The sequence below is a fragment of the Schistocerca serialis genome, chromosome 4 (genome assembly GCF_023864345.2).
Source record: "Schistocerca serialis cubense isolate TAMUIC-IGC-003099 chromosome 4, iqSchSeri2.2, whole genome shotgun sequence".
Classification (NCBI taxonomy): Eukaryota; Metazoa; Arthropoda; class Insecta; order Orthoptera; family Acrididae; genus Schistocerca; species Schistocerca serialis.
In genome coordinates, this window is record NC_064641.1 from 12526647 (window position 1) to 12544847 (window position 18201).

At 40.8% G+C, this 18201-nt stretch overlaps 1 protein-coding gene across 1 annotated transcript in view; it reads right to left on the reverse strand.

Moving 5' to 3' along the window:
- LOC126473704 (intraflagellar transport protein 172 homolog) overlaps window positions 1-18201 on the reverse strand; it is a 358573-nt gene that overhangs the window by 179206 nt on the left and 161166 nt on the right. The window contains exon 15 of the mRNA XM_050100944.1: window positions 11299-11445. Within this exon, the coding sequence (XP_049956901.1) occupies window positions 11299-11445 (147 nt within the window). The remainder of the gene's footprint in view (window positions 1-11298; window positions 11446-18201) is intronic.

Sequence of the window (18201 nt, forward strand, 5' to 3'; positions counted from 1 at the left end):
CCACTCACAGTATTTGATAGATACCGTGTTAGAGACGCTTTCTAAGTGGGAAGAGAAAGAGAAGGCACAGCAGTGAAACGGTAGGGAAGAGCTACAAAATACTGAATTGTCAGGTGAAGAAGCAGAAGAAATTCATGCTTATATTTACGATGAGGATGATGTGTTCTTATCTAAAGTGCCTGTGCAGGATGTTGATATTGTACTAATAGATTTAGGACAGGAGGTAAGTGAGAATGTAGAGGATAGCCTGTTGGGGGTCGATGAACCCAGTAGCTGTGACCAGTTGTCACTTGAGAAGGAACCCAACGATAATAGTGAAAGTGGTTTAGCTGTAACTAGTGTTATGCCCGGTCTGGAGGCGCAGAATCGCTCAGACTACAGTAATTTGGATCATGTTCAGCAAACTAAATGTAATGACGTCATGCGGTGTTTCGATTTAAAATTAATAGACCGACTGGAAGAGGCAGCTGAAAATGTAATTCAGGAAACCCCTACACACTTTGACCTAAATGTAATGAAGACAGATGTCGATCACTTTAGTTGGAGACAAATCCAAAAGGAACTATTGGATGAGTTTGAGGAACCACCTGTACAACCTAAAATAAGCCACCCTATAATAATAGTGAATACGTTGGGTATCAATGTACGTTGTCTCTTAGACAGTGGAAGTGAGGTGAGCGCGATACCTCAGTCCTTATTTGATGCATTACCTAGTAAAGACAAGCTTACTGTAATGAGGGTATCAGGACTAAGAATAATTGGTGCTACTGGCAAGGTGTCAAAAACGGTAAAACAAGAAGCTTTGCTGCCCTTTGACATTAATGGTAATTTAATTGATCATCCATGCTTATTTGTAAATAATCTCAGTATTGAGGTTTTAATTGGCATAGATTTCTTGTCAAAATATCAGAGTGTTGTTGACTTTGAAAGAAGCCAGTTTTCTTCTGTAGGGAGGAGGTTGTTCTGTAACCTCTACACAGTGTGGCAGCTGTGCAGTACCAGCTGTGTGAGATCTTTCCTTTTCAGGTCTCACTCATTCTTCATCTTTCCTATCTACCAAAATTTCGGCTCTTACTCTCAAATACTAAAATCTTCGGTATGACTATCAAGCCAGCATTAAGCTAATGAATTCTGTAGGTTCAGATTCAGATTCAGATTCAGATTCTTTATTAGTCATTCAGCATTGTTACATGCAATAGACTTCGTCAGTTCACTTAACTTATTAATTTTACAAAAAAAATTTTTTTACACATTTAAGTTGATATTAGGCATTTCTAAAAATTCTTCTAATGAATAGAATGGATTGGTTAACAAGAAGTTATGAACATTGTCTTTAAATAATTTGTCAGGCTTGATTGACCCATTTTTAGACAATTTGTTATATATTTTAATTGCCATATACTTATGACTATTGTTAGTTTTGGCTAATCTATTTTGTGGCAACAGCAGAGAAGTACACGTTCTTGTATAGTAGCCATGTCTTTCATTTGTTACACTTAAATTAGGTAGTTCAGCAAGTATGTAGTTAACACTGTCAAGAATATATAAATTAATTACTGTTAAAATTCTATATTTAGTGAACAATGGTTTACAATGTGTTCTATTATCTACCTTAGCCATTACTCTGATTGCTTTCTTCTGGATCACCATAATTTCATTTATTTTTCTGCTGTTTCCCCAGAGTATTAACCCATACCTTAAAACAGATTGAAAAAAGGCAAAGTACGCTGTCCTTACGTACTCAAATGTCACACAACACATCAGTCTCTTCAACAAATATATAACTCTTGACAACCTAACCACTATGTGATCAACATGAGAGTTCCATGTTAGACTGTTGTCAAGTACAATACCTAAAAACTTTGCCTTTTGTTTTTCTATTTTTGTAGACTTTGATAGACTGAACCACATATTCTGGGTCTTTTCCTCATTTAATAGCAGACCATTGGCATTAAACCATGATGTTGCATTTTCTTTTGCCAATTTCATATCACTTACAAGGTTATCAAGTACATGGTTTACAGATAGAAAAGTTGTGTCATCTGCATACATATATGTCTTTACATCTATATTTCCTGGTAAGTCATTTATGTGTACAAGGAAAAGGAGTGGTCCCAATTTAGATCCCTGTGGCACTCCATGTTGAACCTCGAGTATGTTTGACAGATGACTTCCTGAACTCACCACCTGGTTCCTTTTATTGAGGTATGATTTGATGAGTTTTAAACTTTTATCACATATTCCATAGTACTCAAGTTTAGAGAGCAGAAGTGAGTGGTCAACACAGTCAAAAGCTTTGCTCAGATCACATAAGGTTACCTGTGCGTGCGCATGGTCCTCAAATGCTGCTAGAATGTCTCTGACTAAGAGCTCTATGGCATGTATAGCTGACCTTCCTTTTCTGTAACCAAATTGTGATGCACTTAACATACCATTTAGTTCTAGGTACTCATACATCTGCTTATATATTATGCCTTCAAAGACTTTTCCTAGTACTGGAATTAGTGAAATTGGTCTGTAGTTTGCAGGATCTGATTTGACACCCTTCTTAAAGACTGGAGTTACCTTGGATAGTTTGAGAGGATCAGGAAAAAACCCTTCTATGAGACACAGGTTTATAGAATACGTTAATGGTGCTGCAATGTAATGTATGATTTCTTTCAATAGATTGTTTGACATATTAAAAATATCTGTACTGTATGAATTTTTCATTTCTTTGACTATTTTAAGAACTTCATGTTGGCATACCTCTCTGAAGTGTTTCAATGATGATCCGGCCCGTTTATGATTTAGGTTTGCTCTCTTCAGATAATCTATATATGTTACATTGGGTTTACTGATCAGCTTTTTGATATCATCAGCACAGCTTACAAAATATTTATTGAATGTATCTGCTGGTATTGGGACTGTCTTGTCGAAGTTTCTGACTTCACCTTTAACAGTATTAATTACTGACCAGGCTGTTTTGCATTGGTTTTTACTATTTTTTATGAAATTTGTGTTGTATCTTAGTTTCGCTAATTGCAACTCTTTCTTATACAGTTTCTTAGTGATTTTTTTAAGATCCTTAATTTCATTAGAATTGTTTACTTTGGCAAGGCGCTTCAACAGCAGTAGCTTATTTTTTAGATTCTCCAGTTCTTTGGTGTACCAAAATTTACCTTTTCTTGTTTTATGGTATTTCTTTTGAACAAGATGGGCTTTTAAAATACCTGTTAAGTAATTGTGGAATGTTTCATAAACTGTTTGGGCACTGGAATCACAGTTTTGAAACAATTTGTCCCAGTTTGTTATGCTCAACTGGTGTGTTAGTATTATGAGATTGTGTTTTGTTAATATTAAGGTATTAGATTTTGTTAACTTTTGTCCAGCCTTGCTCTCATCTCCTTTTATAAAATGTCTTAACTTTACTGTTAACATGGAGTGGTCTGAGAAAACAAACTCCTTTACCTTGGTGGAGTACATATCACGAGCACAGTTGACAAAAGCATTATCCAAGCACGCTTGTAGTCTTGTTGGTTCTGAATTTACATGATGGAAGTTGTGCTGCCTCAGCATATTCAGTAACTTATTTACACTGGGTTTGTTACATGTTACATCAAAGCTTGAATTAAAGTCTCCCCAATTACAGTTACATACTGTTTCCATTTCGTTATGTAGCAGAGTACACTGTCTAAATTATCTAAAAAAGTTTTATCATCTGAGTCAGGGGAATGGTAGATACATAATATGATAAGTTTCATTATATCACATATGATCCCGGTAATTTCAAAGTGTTTCTCTACACATGCCCAACCAAGATCTAGTTCTCTACACTCTATTTCATTTGAAACATAGATAACAGTACCACCATTACGGTACTGAGATCTGCAAAAACTGTTTCCATATTTATAACCTTCTGGTACATAGTATTGTATTTGTTCTGGTTTAAGCCAATGTTCTGATATACATAAGAAAGAATACTTATTCTGTGGCAATGACTCATCCAGAATTTCAACTTTATTTTCAAGACCCTGAATGTTTAAAAATAAGATGTTGTTGTGACTTATCTGTGAGTTAGCAGGCTGGTTTTTCACATTTTTATTTTCTTCTTGGCTTGAAACCATAAAAAATTATCACTGAATGACACAGATGTATTTTTCCTTTGGCTCCTCCTTAAGCATTGCTGTGTTGCTGCTCCAGTCGTTGTTGGTTCTGTTACTGCTGCTGCTTCTGCTGATAATGATGGTGCTGCTGCTGTTTCACTTATTTCTGGTGTTTGTTGTTCCATAACTGCTGTGCCTTTCTGTGAATTATTAACATTTGGAGTGTTCACTTGCATTAATAAAATTTCACATTTGTCTTGGAGAGGTGTAGCTTCACTGATAGCAGATTTCACATTGGATTCTACAGGATACACACACTTCCTGTCCATGAGAGGTATGACTTTTCTATCATCACACTGCACATTTGAGATTTTATTTACAAGTTCTAAAATTTTGGTTACTATTACGTTTTTTCCCAGTACATTTAGATGGGAACCATGTGTTGTGTGAAATCTTTTCCCTAAGTTGCTGATGTTCACAAATGTTACATTTTCAAACCGCTTGCAAATATTTTGCATCTCTTTATTTGCAGTTTCAATTTCTTTATTTACACAAGACCATTCTATCAAGATGTAACGGTGTGGCACTGAAAAAACAATAACATTTGTTCCTCTCAGCTCATACAGTTTTCTTTTTAGCGAGATTAAGAGATCGTTTTTTTCGTTCCTAGCTATATCATTTGATCCCGCCAGGAAGATGGAAAAGTCCTTTTTGCTCAATGAGGAAATTTTTTCTTGACTCATTGACGTAGCAGCACTGAATTTTGCTCCTGGTTTTATTGTACAGTTAAAACTAAAATTCTGACTACTTGTACGCCGAAATTCAGCGGCTGTATTTCGTCCTTGGCTGTCGGCATACAGTTCAATTTTACCGGTACTTGCTGTTCCGAGATTGCCTGTTTTCTGCCTATCTTTGCAGTAAGCGAAGTCTTGTTTGGCACTATTTATTATGTCTTTCTTGCTAACACATGTCGATATTGTCTCAGTAGAGCAGCTTAGCGGTGGAAGATTTTTCGTGAGCACTTTCGCATATGATCTTTTACTTAACTGCTGCTGAAATATTCCATGTTTTACCTTATTCACAAAGTCGTTTGATTTTCCACATGGTACGCTCGCATTGTTAACTTCACTTTCACAATCCGTAGTCGAAAGAGCTTGAAAGTAATTTTCGTTCACTATATTTATGTTTCTTTCGCCGTTTTCTGTATCTTGTATTATCTGTTTGCGTCTTTTGTACTTCACTTCCGTCCAATTCTCCGACATATTCGTACTTTCATGCCGCGAGTTTTTCATGTTCCGTTCACTTTTTTCTTCTTTAAGTTTCTTGATATCCATCTTCAAGGAACTGATAATAAATTGTAAACTAGACACCCGTTCGCTGAGCTTTGTAATTTCATCCTTACAACTGTCACAATTTTTCTTTTTCACGGCAAAATTCACACTTTTTCTCGGACACGCACAACGAATTTTTACACTAGCCGCCATCTTAAACAAGGGAGGAAGTTGTTCTGTAACCTATGAACAGTGTGGCAGCTGTGCAGTCCCAGCTGTGTGAGATCTTCTTTCCTTTTCAGGTCTCACTCATTCTTCATCTTTCCTATCCACCAAAATTTCAGCTCTTACTCTCAAATACTAAAATTTTCCGTCATGGCTATCTCACGCCTTATAAAATTCACATCAGTCTTTCCATTGTGTGCCAGCCTAGTCCGTTGTAACTAGCTCTGACATCATAAATATTGCGCAATACTTTAAAATGAAGTAAATAACCTGAAACGTTTCTAGCATGTCAGGAGTAATACAAAATCAATATGTGTTGGATATCAGTTCAATAACTTTAACCATTTTCGAAATTTGGATGTTTTTCTGTAAAACTCATTGGCGCAACAGAAGAGAGATGGAAACTTTAAAATTTATATTTAGATTTCTTTTGCGTAATAATTTAGTAGAAACAGTATTCTGGATCTCACAAATTAAAATTTTAGTTGAAATTCATGATTTTCTAGTTTTTGTCTTAGAAATTAAGGAAGCAAGATGGATTAAGTAGGCGAATAAATAAAGCTAGGATGTTTAAATTTAAGTAGAAGGGAGATTCGCTACGATCATAAAGACATTTAAATTGAGAGCTTCATTGGCCATCAGCAAAGGAAGCAATGATTTATTCGATAACTTAAAGTGGTGCATTACTAACCCAGCGGCTAGTCGGGAGAGCAGATTTGATCAGGCATTCCCTTAGCCGTCCACACTGCGGCTTTATATGTAAGAACGCTGCACGAGAGAAAAAAAGGCCCCAGTTCTCTCCAGACGCTGATTAGCGCACCACCTGTGCCGGGAGTCGCGTCGCGTCGGTATCGTTGATATAAACAGCCTCGGATGCCATAATAAGTTACTCGGGATACGCGTAATCATGAAATCGTTTTCGAGTGAAGTGTTAATTTTGGGATGATGTTAATGATCTATCTTTAGTTTGCGAATGTCGTATTTTCACGTGCCGCCGCAGGACAGACATTCTACCATTATTAGAGTGGCGTTTAATGCACATTATCATCAAATTATGGTGAGCATTCACTTAAACATTTAATTTGAACAGTTATAGTTGCATCAGCGAATTAGACTGTGAACTGCTCTGGTAGTTGGATTGTGTGGATACTTTTTGGTCTGTGACTTTCAGAATATAGTGAACATTTTAGAGAGAATGGTTTTTGATTGTGAATCCCAGACAATCTCCTAATTCCTCAGAGCTATAAGCTGTAGCTATAAATGTATTTCTCAGATGAAGTGGGCACTAGGAATTCTAATTACAGGCTTCACGTTTTGCTAATCACTTTCTGGTTGCCAATATTGTAGTTAGAGAGCCAGTGTTGAGAATGGGAAACAACAGCATTAAATAAATAATAGGAACATAAACAATTATTCCACCCGCCGCCCCACAAGAGGGTCAAAAAAAGCTATTCCAGATGTGGTGGGCAAAATCTCAATAGAATGGATCTCATTCCAGGGCATGATTTAAGACCATGACTTCCTAAAATCATTCCCTGAAATGAGATCCATTTTGTTCGAGATTTTGCCCACCACACCTAGAATAGCTTTTTGTCGCCCTCCCGGTTTCTGCAATATCCTTGTCAGACCCTACGTTCCCTCTGCATCCATCTCCCTACCCTACGGCTCCAACCGATTTGTCTGTCCCCTCTCCAGCACTTGCCCTACACAAACTCCAGCTAGCACCTATACCAGGGAACACCTATACCAGCCCTGTAACAGGCAAAACATATACTATCAAAGGGAGAGCCACCTGTAAAGCTACACGTGTCATATGCCTGCTGATATGTAAACATTGTTCGGCCTTTTACATTGGCATGACTACCATCAGATTATAAGTTAGGATGAATGGGCATAGGCAGAGTGTGTATACCAGCAACGCACAATTTCCTGTTGCAGAGCATGCTGTACAACATGACAGTCGTGACCTTGGTGCCTGTTTCACAACATGCGCCATCAGGCTCCTTCCCCCAGACACCAGTTTCTCAGAACTCCACAGATGGGAGCTAGTGCTACAACATTTCCTTGGTTCTTGCCAACCACCTACCCTTAATTTACATTAATTTCTTCCATCTCAGAATTTCTTCACAGTAACTACTCCTTTCTCCACTCCATTTTAGTTTCTACATCTTTTATTTTCTGGCCTGCCTATCTTTTGCTGTCCTCCTACCACCTCTATTACATAAAATGCACTAAGCTTTTGACTCTTATTAACTCATTCATGACGTTTTACAGAAATCTCTGTCTTGCATATTATCCTGTCTCCCATTTTAAGCTCTCTGATTTTCAAATCTTGTCTGGTGCAGTCCCTAACAATCTGGTTTTTCTTCTCATTCCCAGGTGAGACTCTCCTGACCCGGGGTTCGAGGTGACTTTTCCGAACTCTTTTCCCTTTTCCTAAATCTCTCCAGTCCATTTCCTTCACCCCTCTTCCTTCCCCTTCAACCCTTCTGCTGGAAGAGGGAGCCACTGGCTCCGAAAGCTTCTATTCCTAAAAGCTTTTTTTTTTATATGTGTGTACTCCTACTGCTGCATGCTGAGTAGATTTCCTACTCTAGACCTTACTAAAGCATTTGACTCAGTGAACCATGAACTACTACTAAGCAAACTGGAAACTTACAATATAAATGCCACATCCATACAACTACTGATCACTTATCTAACCTATCGTAAGCAGTGTACAAAGCTGAGTTATGAAATTAATGGTCAGATCAAACATTTCCAGTCCAGCTACGAAACAGTTAAACAAGGTGTACCTCAGGGCTCCGTATTTGGCCCTTTCCTTTTCCTGGTCTACATTAATGATTTAGAGGCACCTCCACACTCCCAACTAGTAAGTTATGCAGATGATACCTCACTTTTGTTCTTTTGCAAACAAACTAATGATTTGACATTGGCTGCAACTGATATTAGTAAATCCCAGCTATTACCATTTAAACTAGGTAATTCATACCAAACCTGAATTGATAATATAAGTGGCATCAAAAAAGTAGACAGCGACAAATGTAAATTTTTGGGGATATACCCAGACAAAAATCTTAGATGGGTAGTACATACCAATGTTGTATGCAATAGAATCAGAAGTTCACTGCACTTAATTAGCAAACTATCAAAATTAGTCTCTGAACAAACATTAAACACTGCTTATTTGGGACAATATTTGCATATATTAATTATGGAATAGAGGTATGGGGATGTGCTGCTAAGAGAAACATGAACAGAATCCTAACACTGCAGAAAAGAGCAATCAGGACCATGCATCGACTAGGATACAGAGATCCATGTAGGGAAACCTTTGTACAACATAAATATCTAACTGTATACTCCTTGTATCTGTACAGACTAATAACATTCTTTGTGGACCATAAAAATAATGGAGCTAAGTGCTCTGATGTGCATGCCCATAACAGAAGACAAAAAGATTGCTTCTTCAGAAACAGAACTAAACTAAAGACAACAGATCATAGTCCTTGGATAAATGGCCAGATATGGTTTAACAAACTGCCAAGTGCTATAAGATGCCACAGAGGTAAAGTATTCAAAAGGGAATTTAAATCATTCTTAACTCTCAAATGTTTGTTCTCACTGAATGAACACTGATATTAAATGTAGACCTAACTCTTCCATCTATACAATGTACTATTCTGAGGTGATTGTAATATATATTATTTTTGTAACAACGTGCTGTAAATTCAGATACCTATAATATGAAACAACTGTATGTTGCATTATGAAGTACTGTACCATATATTGCCACGTGTGTCACCCTTGAGTGGCTTCTTGTAAATGTGAATTGCAAATTCCTATTCTTTGTACAAAAATTGTATAAAAATGCTATGACATTTGCAGAAGTCGCCAGTAGGTGACTATATGGAAAAAAAGACAATAAATAAATAAAAAACAATTACTTTTCACTGTTATCTTAGTGTTTCTGATCTGTACATAGAGCAAAGTTACATTAGATGACTACCGTGCATTATGATCTGACAGTTCATTGATCACATGATAGGCATGTTTTTATTTAAATTCTGCTCTTTGTAAGAATACTACTATTGTGGGCAACTGTGGAAGTGAAATCTATGATTACTATTACATTATAAGTAGGTAACAGCATCTCTGGATCATTTTTCCTGTCAGATACGTTCAAGAAATTTACATCAAAATCACCACAGGCTGATAGTCCCTCCCTTCTGTCCGACAGAGAGCACAATAATCCACCAAAATTTTTCATGAAAATTTCCCAGTTACTCAGTGAAGACCTGTAAAATGTAGTAGAGTAGTATTAAAGCCAACCTTAGCCATATGAAGTTCATGAGTGTTAACTACTGATTGCATGCTAACTACAGATCGTAATAAAATTACTGTTAAGCAGTTGTACCATTATTCCATAATTCTAATATATCATTCCCCTCTATATCATATCTATTTCAATGCCTTCCACAATGTCAAGCTACCTAATGGTGCTGAAGTAATGTTGCAAAGTGTGATAGTGACCCTAAGTTGCTTGTCAGTTGGTTGTCTAAAGGGGAGATGGATTAGATATATTATATGATCTGTGATATGACTTCCAAAGTACCAAAAACAGGGAAGAGTAGCAGAATGAACAAAGAAAAACTAATAGAAATGAACATTATTCTCATGAGAAGAATAAATGAGTTAAAATAATGATGATAACAGAAGTATAATCTCCTTTTACATCAACATTACCAGTACCTGTACTTTTGTAACCATCATACACTACCTCTCTCATCATTCAGCTGACTTCAGAGTAACTAACTATATCCTCACCCATAACTGTTTCTCCTTTACTCACAATGTAGCACTTAAAACTAAACCAACTGAGACCTGACAAGACTTTGACTCTCTTTAATTGTGCCCTAAAATGTGGAATATCCTCACATCTACCACCCCCCCCCCCCCCCCTATGCCACTAACAATCGTGTTTTACCACTTATCCAGCAGAGATACTTTCCTTATCTAATCCTGTGCCGCTGTTGTTCTCAGCTTCTGTCATATGTCATATGCACATGGAAAACACAGATGCAAGAGCTGCCCAAAACAAATACAAAATATCTCTTATTCCAGCATTATCACTCCAATTGCTACCCCATCACACACAGGGTTAAGTTTCACACATAGGGTTAAGTTCCAAATCAGTGACACAATCCACCAGCTTCTGCCTACATTGCACAGGCTCCAATGTCTGTATGGCCATTAATCAATTATCCACCCATTCATTCATCCAGCAAATTGTTACCAAGGACCAAATAAATCAGCATTGTCAGCATAATGTGGTCCATTCCAATAGCTGCTTCACAACCTCAGAGGAAGCGTTTTGTCTGAACATTCACCTGGTAACCGACTATTTTTACAATACAGTATGCCATCCAGCATCTTCCCTGTTTCATAACTGCTCGACTTTCATCTTTGATTTTCCATAAATATATTCATACTTACCTCTTCCGAGGCTCGAACGTACCTTTATACCCTGCCCATCCTTATTTGCTTCTGTTTCCTGAAGAAACTGTCTAGAGACCTAACCAATACATTATTAATCCATCATTATTGACTACTGTTAGGCCAGTGTGAGACAAGAAACAACAGGTATAATTTTTTATCCTGCCTGCATAGTAATTTAGAGTATGAGAATTAACAATTACTAAATACTCATGTCTTACCTTCATCCCATTTGTGAAGTTTCTGGTACATTTCAATTGCTTTGTCAAGATTGTTTTGTTCAATATATATGGCTTCAGCTTCTTTGAATGTTTTATTGAACATTGCCATACGAGCCAACACATCAGGACACAGCATTCCATTACCACCTGAAAAAATTTAAAATTTAGAAAACATCTAATTTGTTTCTGAAAATAACAAAGAAAATTAACAGGAAAGCTAAAATTTGGAATCCATTTTAGGCCAACAAAAGAAGCAGTGAAAACTAAATTATGAGGCTTTCTTAATATTGCATCAAGGGAAAATTCAACTGAGAAAACTAATAAATATAATACAGAATGGCTAGACAGTTCTTAACAGCAGAAAATAGACTGTGAAACTGAAACAAGAGATAGTTGTTTAATGTACTGTCAATATCACTAAAAATCAAGTAAAACAGCAACGCCTCCCTTGTCCTCACTCAAAATGAATCCGTTCCATCCTGGTGTCTGAGTGATCCACCTATCGTTCTTAATCATCCACACTCTATATCCCTCTCTCCCTCAGCAAGGAATGTCCTGGCCAGCAATCCTGTTAACTTTATAATATAATGTAAATGGACAGAAAAAAAATCTACTCACCAAGCAGTGGCAGGGGTACACACACACACACACACACACACACACACACACACACACACACACACAATGACTGAACTTTCACAAGCTTTCTGAGCCAGTGGCGCCTTCTTCTGGCAGAAGAGTTGAAGGGGAAAGAAGAGGGTGAAGGAAAAGAACTGGAGGTGATGGTTCAAATGGCTTTAAGCACTATGGGACTTAACATCTGAGGTCATCAGTCCCCTAGACTTAGAACTACTTAAATCTAACTAACCTAAGGACATCACACACATCCATGCCCGAGGCAGGATTCGCACCTGCGACTGTAGAAGCAGCGCAGTTCTGGACTAAAGCGCCTAGAACCGCTCGGCCACAGTGGACAGCCGAACTCGAGAGAATTAGGGAAAGGGGTACAGTTAAAAAAAGTCACCCAGAACCGCCCAGTCAGGGGAGACTTATTGGGCGGGACGAGAAAAAATGATTGTTGGGGACTGCACTGGACGAGATTTGAAATCCTGAGAGCTTAAAGGTGGAAGACAGGGTAATATGCATGACAGAAATTACCAGCAAAACATTGTGCACGAGTTAATAAGAGAGAAAAGCTAAGTGCATTGTATGTAACAGAGGTGGGAGTGAGTATGGTGAAAAATAGACAAGTCAGAAAATGACAGATGTAGAAAACTGAAATGGAGTGAAGAAAGGAGTAGTTGCTGTGAATAAATGTGAAGATGGAAGGAATTAAATTAAGGCCAGCTGGATGGCGAGAACCAAGGACATGTTGTAGTGTTAGTTACCACCTACACCTAAAACAACCTAACCTAACCTAACCTAACCTTTGTTCTCGCCACCCACCTGGCCTTAATTTACGTTAATTCCTTCCATCTCAGCATTTATTCACAGTACCCTCTCCTTCCTTCATTCCATTTCAGTTTTCTAAATCTTGTAAAACAAAAAGATAACTGTATCTGTCAATTTGAAACAGTTCTGATAATAGTGCTGTGGCGTCGATAGGTTGTATCGACCACGATTAACACCAGCTTTGGACTCTTATTGCTCTACCAAGCCTCCATGTTAGTTTTTAGTTCTGTTCTGTATCGCAAGCTGTGTATACATATATGACTTACTGCGAAATATATGTCTATGTCGAATTTAATGGGGATAGTTATTGCATTCAACTGATAATTGTATCCTGTTCCCATACTGGGGACCCCAAAGTTTCTACGTCTTCCGCGACTTCCATGCCAGGTGTTCCAAATCAACAAGTTATGCGCACAATGCCATGGCTAGCTCACCCAATGCTTTGTTCAAAGATTTGGAAGCACAACAACGATTGCTGGACATCTTCATTCCTTCGGCAATGACCGGTTCTACATTAATTCACAGTGTTTCGCAATCTCCAGCCACGTTAACTTCAAACTTTGTCGCTCTACAACGGTTGAGTGCTATACCGCTAACACAAACAATGGATTCAGGTTTCGTGTTGCTGGACTATGCTCACCAACATGTGAAGTGTGAAGTGAATAATATTCAGAACTGTGTAGCTACTGATCAATCGTATAGCACTAAAAGTGATCTACATTCGCACACATACTTTGACTTTCAACGGACCACAATAACAGTTACTGTTGTGCCACGTGCAGCACCGCCATTATTGCAAAATGCACCCGGCCACTATCAACCACGACCTGTTCCAGTTTTGCCTCATTGGCAAACTAATCAAGAACATTTTAGTGTACACAATTCTCCATGCTCACTTAAGAAGAACTTAAACTTTGGTCATACAAGTTACCGACCCACAGCCCCCTGCCACACACCCCTCCCCATCCCCTCTCGCAGGGGGCCCAGGTTTCGGTCGCTCAGCCGCTCGCCTCTCCCACAGCACCGCCTGAGTCTGCCACGCTTGCCTTCTGCATTATGTCTGGGGTGAGTCAATTCAATTCAGTACCTGTAATCTCTGGTCCAGTTTACGAGACCCCCGCACGTATTGCGCAACCGCTCGTTCCCACAGTACCGACCGTGCCAGCTGCATCGTGTTTTTGCGACACATCAAGGACAATGCAACCCGCCATTGCTACGGAAGTGCTAGCCAGTAACACACCTACGCTTACTGTGCCGGTCTGCTGTACGGCCCCTCCAACCACGGACCAGCTGGTTTTCCAAGGGACACCGAAGCCCCCTTCGTCCCCTTCACCTGGTCGTCTGCCGAAGCTGCCTCCTTTACATCAAGACAACCCTGTATCAGGGTTTGCGCTTGTTGAGCATTTTTTCGAGTTGCATCATGTGTCCAATGACAACTCTAAATTCCTGTGTCTCGTCATGCACCTCCATGATCACTCAGACTTAATTTGCGATCTACTCCTCTCGCCACCGCCTCCATCAAAGTACGAGTTCATGAAGAAAATGATCATGGACCGACTCGCCTGCTCACCACAAGAATTAATCATCAAGATCTTGTACAAGGAACACATAGGGGACTGAACTCCATCACAACACTGGCGCCGCCTTCAGTTACTTGTGAGTGAGCAGACAATGCTGGACGTTACTCTGTGGGCGGTATGGTCCGCCAAATTGCCTACCGACCCACAGATTCACCTGCTACCACACTCCTTCGAATGGTTCAAATGGCTCTGAGCACTATGGGACTTAACTTCTAAGGTCATCAGTCCCCTAGAACTTAGAACTACTTAAACCTAACTAACCTAAGGACATCACACACACCCATGCCCAAGGCAGGATTCGAACCTGCGACCGTAGCGGTCACGCGGTTCCAGACTGTAGCGCCTTTAACCGCTTGGCCACACCGGCCGGCACACTCCTTCAAGTCAATCGGCTCTCATATCCGCATTGCAGCCAAGCTGTATGCATTAATATGAGAACACCAACCACCTCACCACTCACCACTGTTCGGCACATCTGCTCCTGTTTACCTGCCATCTGCTGGCAGAGGCAGAGTTTGTTCCACATCCATGCTTTCTACACCACCTGGCAGTATTCTCTTGCTCTCTCCAGCATCCGAACATTCCAGGATCGCCCACGCACCATACGTGCTGGTATACACGCCAGAACAAATCAACAAGGACAAGCCTCTTCCACTGCCGCAGTCAGCACCACCACCACATCCGACTCATCCCTACTGGTTGTACCACAAGGTTTTCGGCGATAATGCTAAGAAGTGCCAGTTACCTTGCCAGCACCCAAGCTGACTGCAGGACCCAAACGACACTGAGTCCTGCAGGGAACCTCACAGGTGTCTCCATACATTGCACTTTGTCCACTCGTCCGCCCAGACAAGCAGTTGTTTATACGTAACTGACATTTCGTCACGGCTCATTTTCCTAGTCAACACTGGTGCTGACGTGTCTATCATACCTATATCGATGGCTCCTCCCATCTTTTCACTGACGAGGTCACTTCTGCGAGCTGTCAACGCATCAACGTTACAAACCTCAGGCTCTGTCAAAGTTACAGTGCACACATCTCCTTCTCTGTGTTTTCCATGGACTTTCTACATTGCTGACATCGATGAACCAACGCTCGGTATGGATTTTTTGTCCCATTACAAACTCTCATCGAACGTGGTTCAGGTCTCGGTGCTACACCACCCCACTAAAACTCAGATACTGTGCACCTGCACTTGTGTTCCACGTTCTGTTTCTCTCGTGGCATGTGAGTTAGTACACAAGTGCTCCACCCTCGCAAGCGATGTTGTGACCTGCGTCACTAACCTACTGTCAGAATACGACTCAGCGGCACAATTCAACCGGGAAAACGACGAGCTGAAATAACGAATAGCACACACTTACAACAAGCTCGTCACGGCACGTACCTCGCTGCTGAAACTGCAGTCCACAGTACTGCCACCTAACCTTGTTTCTCCAGCAGACACCAGCTCGGACACTCAGCAGCTTGGTCCAAAAACATTAATTGCGTGTGACGATTCGCATCCGGTAAACACTGCACCCCCGACGCGCTCACCACGTTCAGTGCCATGTGTTTCAAACAGTGCTTCTAATGACAGTCGCGTGTACGATACAACCACTTCCACAGCGCAGGCAGCCATCCCACGTGTTAATAAAAGTTCACCCTCTCTCGTGCGCCAGCCATGTGACTCGGCGACCATCACTGTTCCCCGCATGACGCCAATGCCTCTCTTGCCCGCACTGGTTACCCAAGGCGAGGCTGACAACAGACCATCGCTGCGCATCCCGATCTGCTCCGTGCTGCATGCTCAGCTGACCTCTCCAAACAAATGCATGCCGTGCTCACGTAATGTGACTTTCATGCTGCCTTTTCCCACTCGCACTAACAGTTACACTTCGTCGTGCCTCACTCGTCCAAAAACTTCACGTCAGGATATTGCTCAGTCTAGTGCGCAGTTCTCATTTCTTCCGTGACTGACGGAACAACACCCAAGATAGTTACCACTACCAGCCCTCCTATTAGGCACAAGATTAGACACCTCAACCCCATTAAGCTGGACGCGGCCCAGCAGCAAACTAATGAACTTTTGGAGGCAGGTATCCTGTAACCGTTGGACAGCAACTGGTCCTCACCGATTCGCCTCATCACCAAACACAGCGGTTCGTTCTGAATGTGCGGCGACTACAGATGTTTAAACGCTCATACCATCATGGACAATTACCCAGTGCCGAACATAAATGATGTCACTCATTATGCTATTGGGTGCCACAATCTTCAGTGTTATTGACTGTAAACGTGCCTATCACCAGATTCTCATAGCACCGGAAGACATTCCAAAGACAGCTATTATCATGCCGCTCGGTTTGTTCCAATACAACTTCATGCCGTCGGCCTGAAACACACAGCACAAACATGACAACGTTTCATCGACACAATCTTGCAACAGTTCGAGTTTTGCTTTGCATATCTGGATGACATACTCATTTTCAGCAACTCGGCTGAGGAACATACAAATCATTTATCCAAGGTCCTCCAGGCCTTGAACTCCAACAGCGTCAAGATCAACAAGGGCAAATTCCAACTGCACCAGTCTTCTGTCACATTTTTGGGTTACACAATCTCCACAGATGGAATACAGCCTCCCAAACCCCGCGTGTAGGCCATCACGTCATTGCCGCATCCGGCTACTTACAAAGAACTCCAATGTTTCTTGGGTACAATTAATTACTACCGTCAGCATCTGCCTTCTGCCGCCAGGGGTTAGGTAAAGTTTGTGACCAGACTGGAGTAGGTGGTGGTGGGAGGATCTATTACAGAGATCTGAGGCATGAATGCTCCTGTTCCGGGTGGTACTGAGTTACGAGGCGAATGCTCCTCTGTGGCCAGATGGTGAGACTTTGGGAGGTTGCGGGAGTCTTGAAAGATAAGGCACAGTAGATTTGTTTTTGTACAAGGTTGGGTGGATAATGACAGTCTGTGAAGGCCTCAGTGAGACCCTCAGTATACTTCGAGAGCGATCACTTGTCACTGCAGATGTGACAACTATGGGTGGCTAGGCTGTATGGAAGGGACTTCTTTGTATGGAATGAGTGGTAGCTGTCAAAGTGGAGGTATTGCTGGTGGTCAGTAGGTTTGATATGATCAAAGGTACTGATGTATTCATCTTTGCCGTGGAGGTAACATCTAGGAAGGTGGTTTGTTGGGCTGAGTAGGACCACGTGACACAAATAGGGAAGAAGCTGTTGAGGTTCTGAAGGAATGTGGATAGGGTGTCCTCACCCTCAATCCAGATCACAAAGATGTCACCAATGAATCTGAACCAGGTGAGGGGTTTAGGTTTCTGGGTGTTAAGGAATGATTCCTCCAGATGGTCCATGAATAGGTTGGCATAGGATGGTGCCATGCAGGTGCCCATAGCCATACACCGGATTTGTTTGTAGGTAAAGCTTTCAAAGGAGAAGTAACTGTGGGTGAAGATATAGTTGGTGATGGTGACTAGGAAGGAGGTTGTGGTTTGGAATCCATTGGGCATTGGGAAAGGTAGTACTCAACAGCAGTAAGGTTACGGGTATTAGGGATGTTAGTGTAAAGGGTGATGAGCAGGGCACTGTGTGGTAAAGGGACAAGAACTGTGGAGAGTTTATGGAGGAAAGGGTTGGTATCTTTTATATAGGAGGGTAGGTTTTGAGTAATAGGCTGAAGGTGTTGGCCTATGTAGGCAGAGATTCTCTCAGTGGGGGCACAGTAACCAGCCACAATGGGGCATCCTCGGTGGTTGGGTTTATGGACATTAGGAAGCATGTAGAAGGTAGGAGTGCGGGGAATGGTAGGAGTGAGCAAAGAGATGGACTCTGGGGAGAGGTTCTGGAATGGACCTCAGGATTTGAA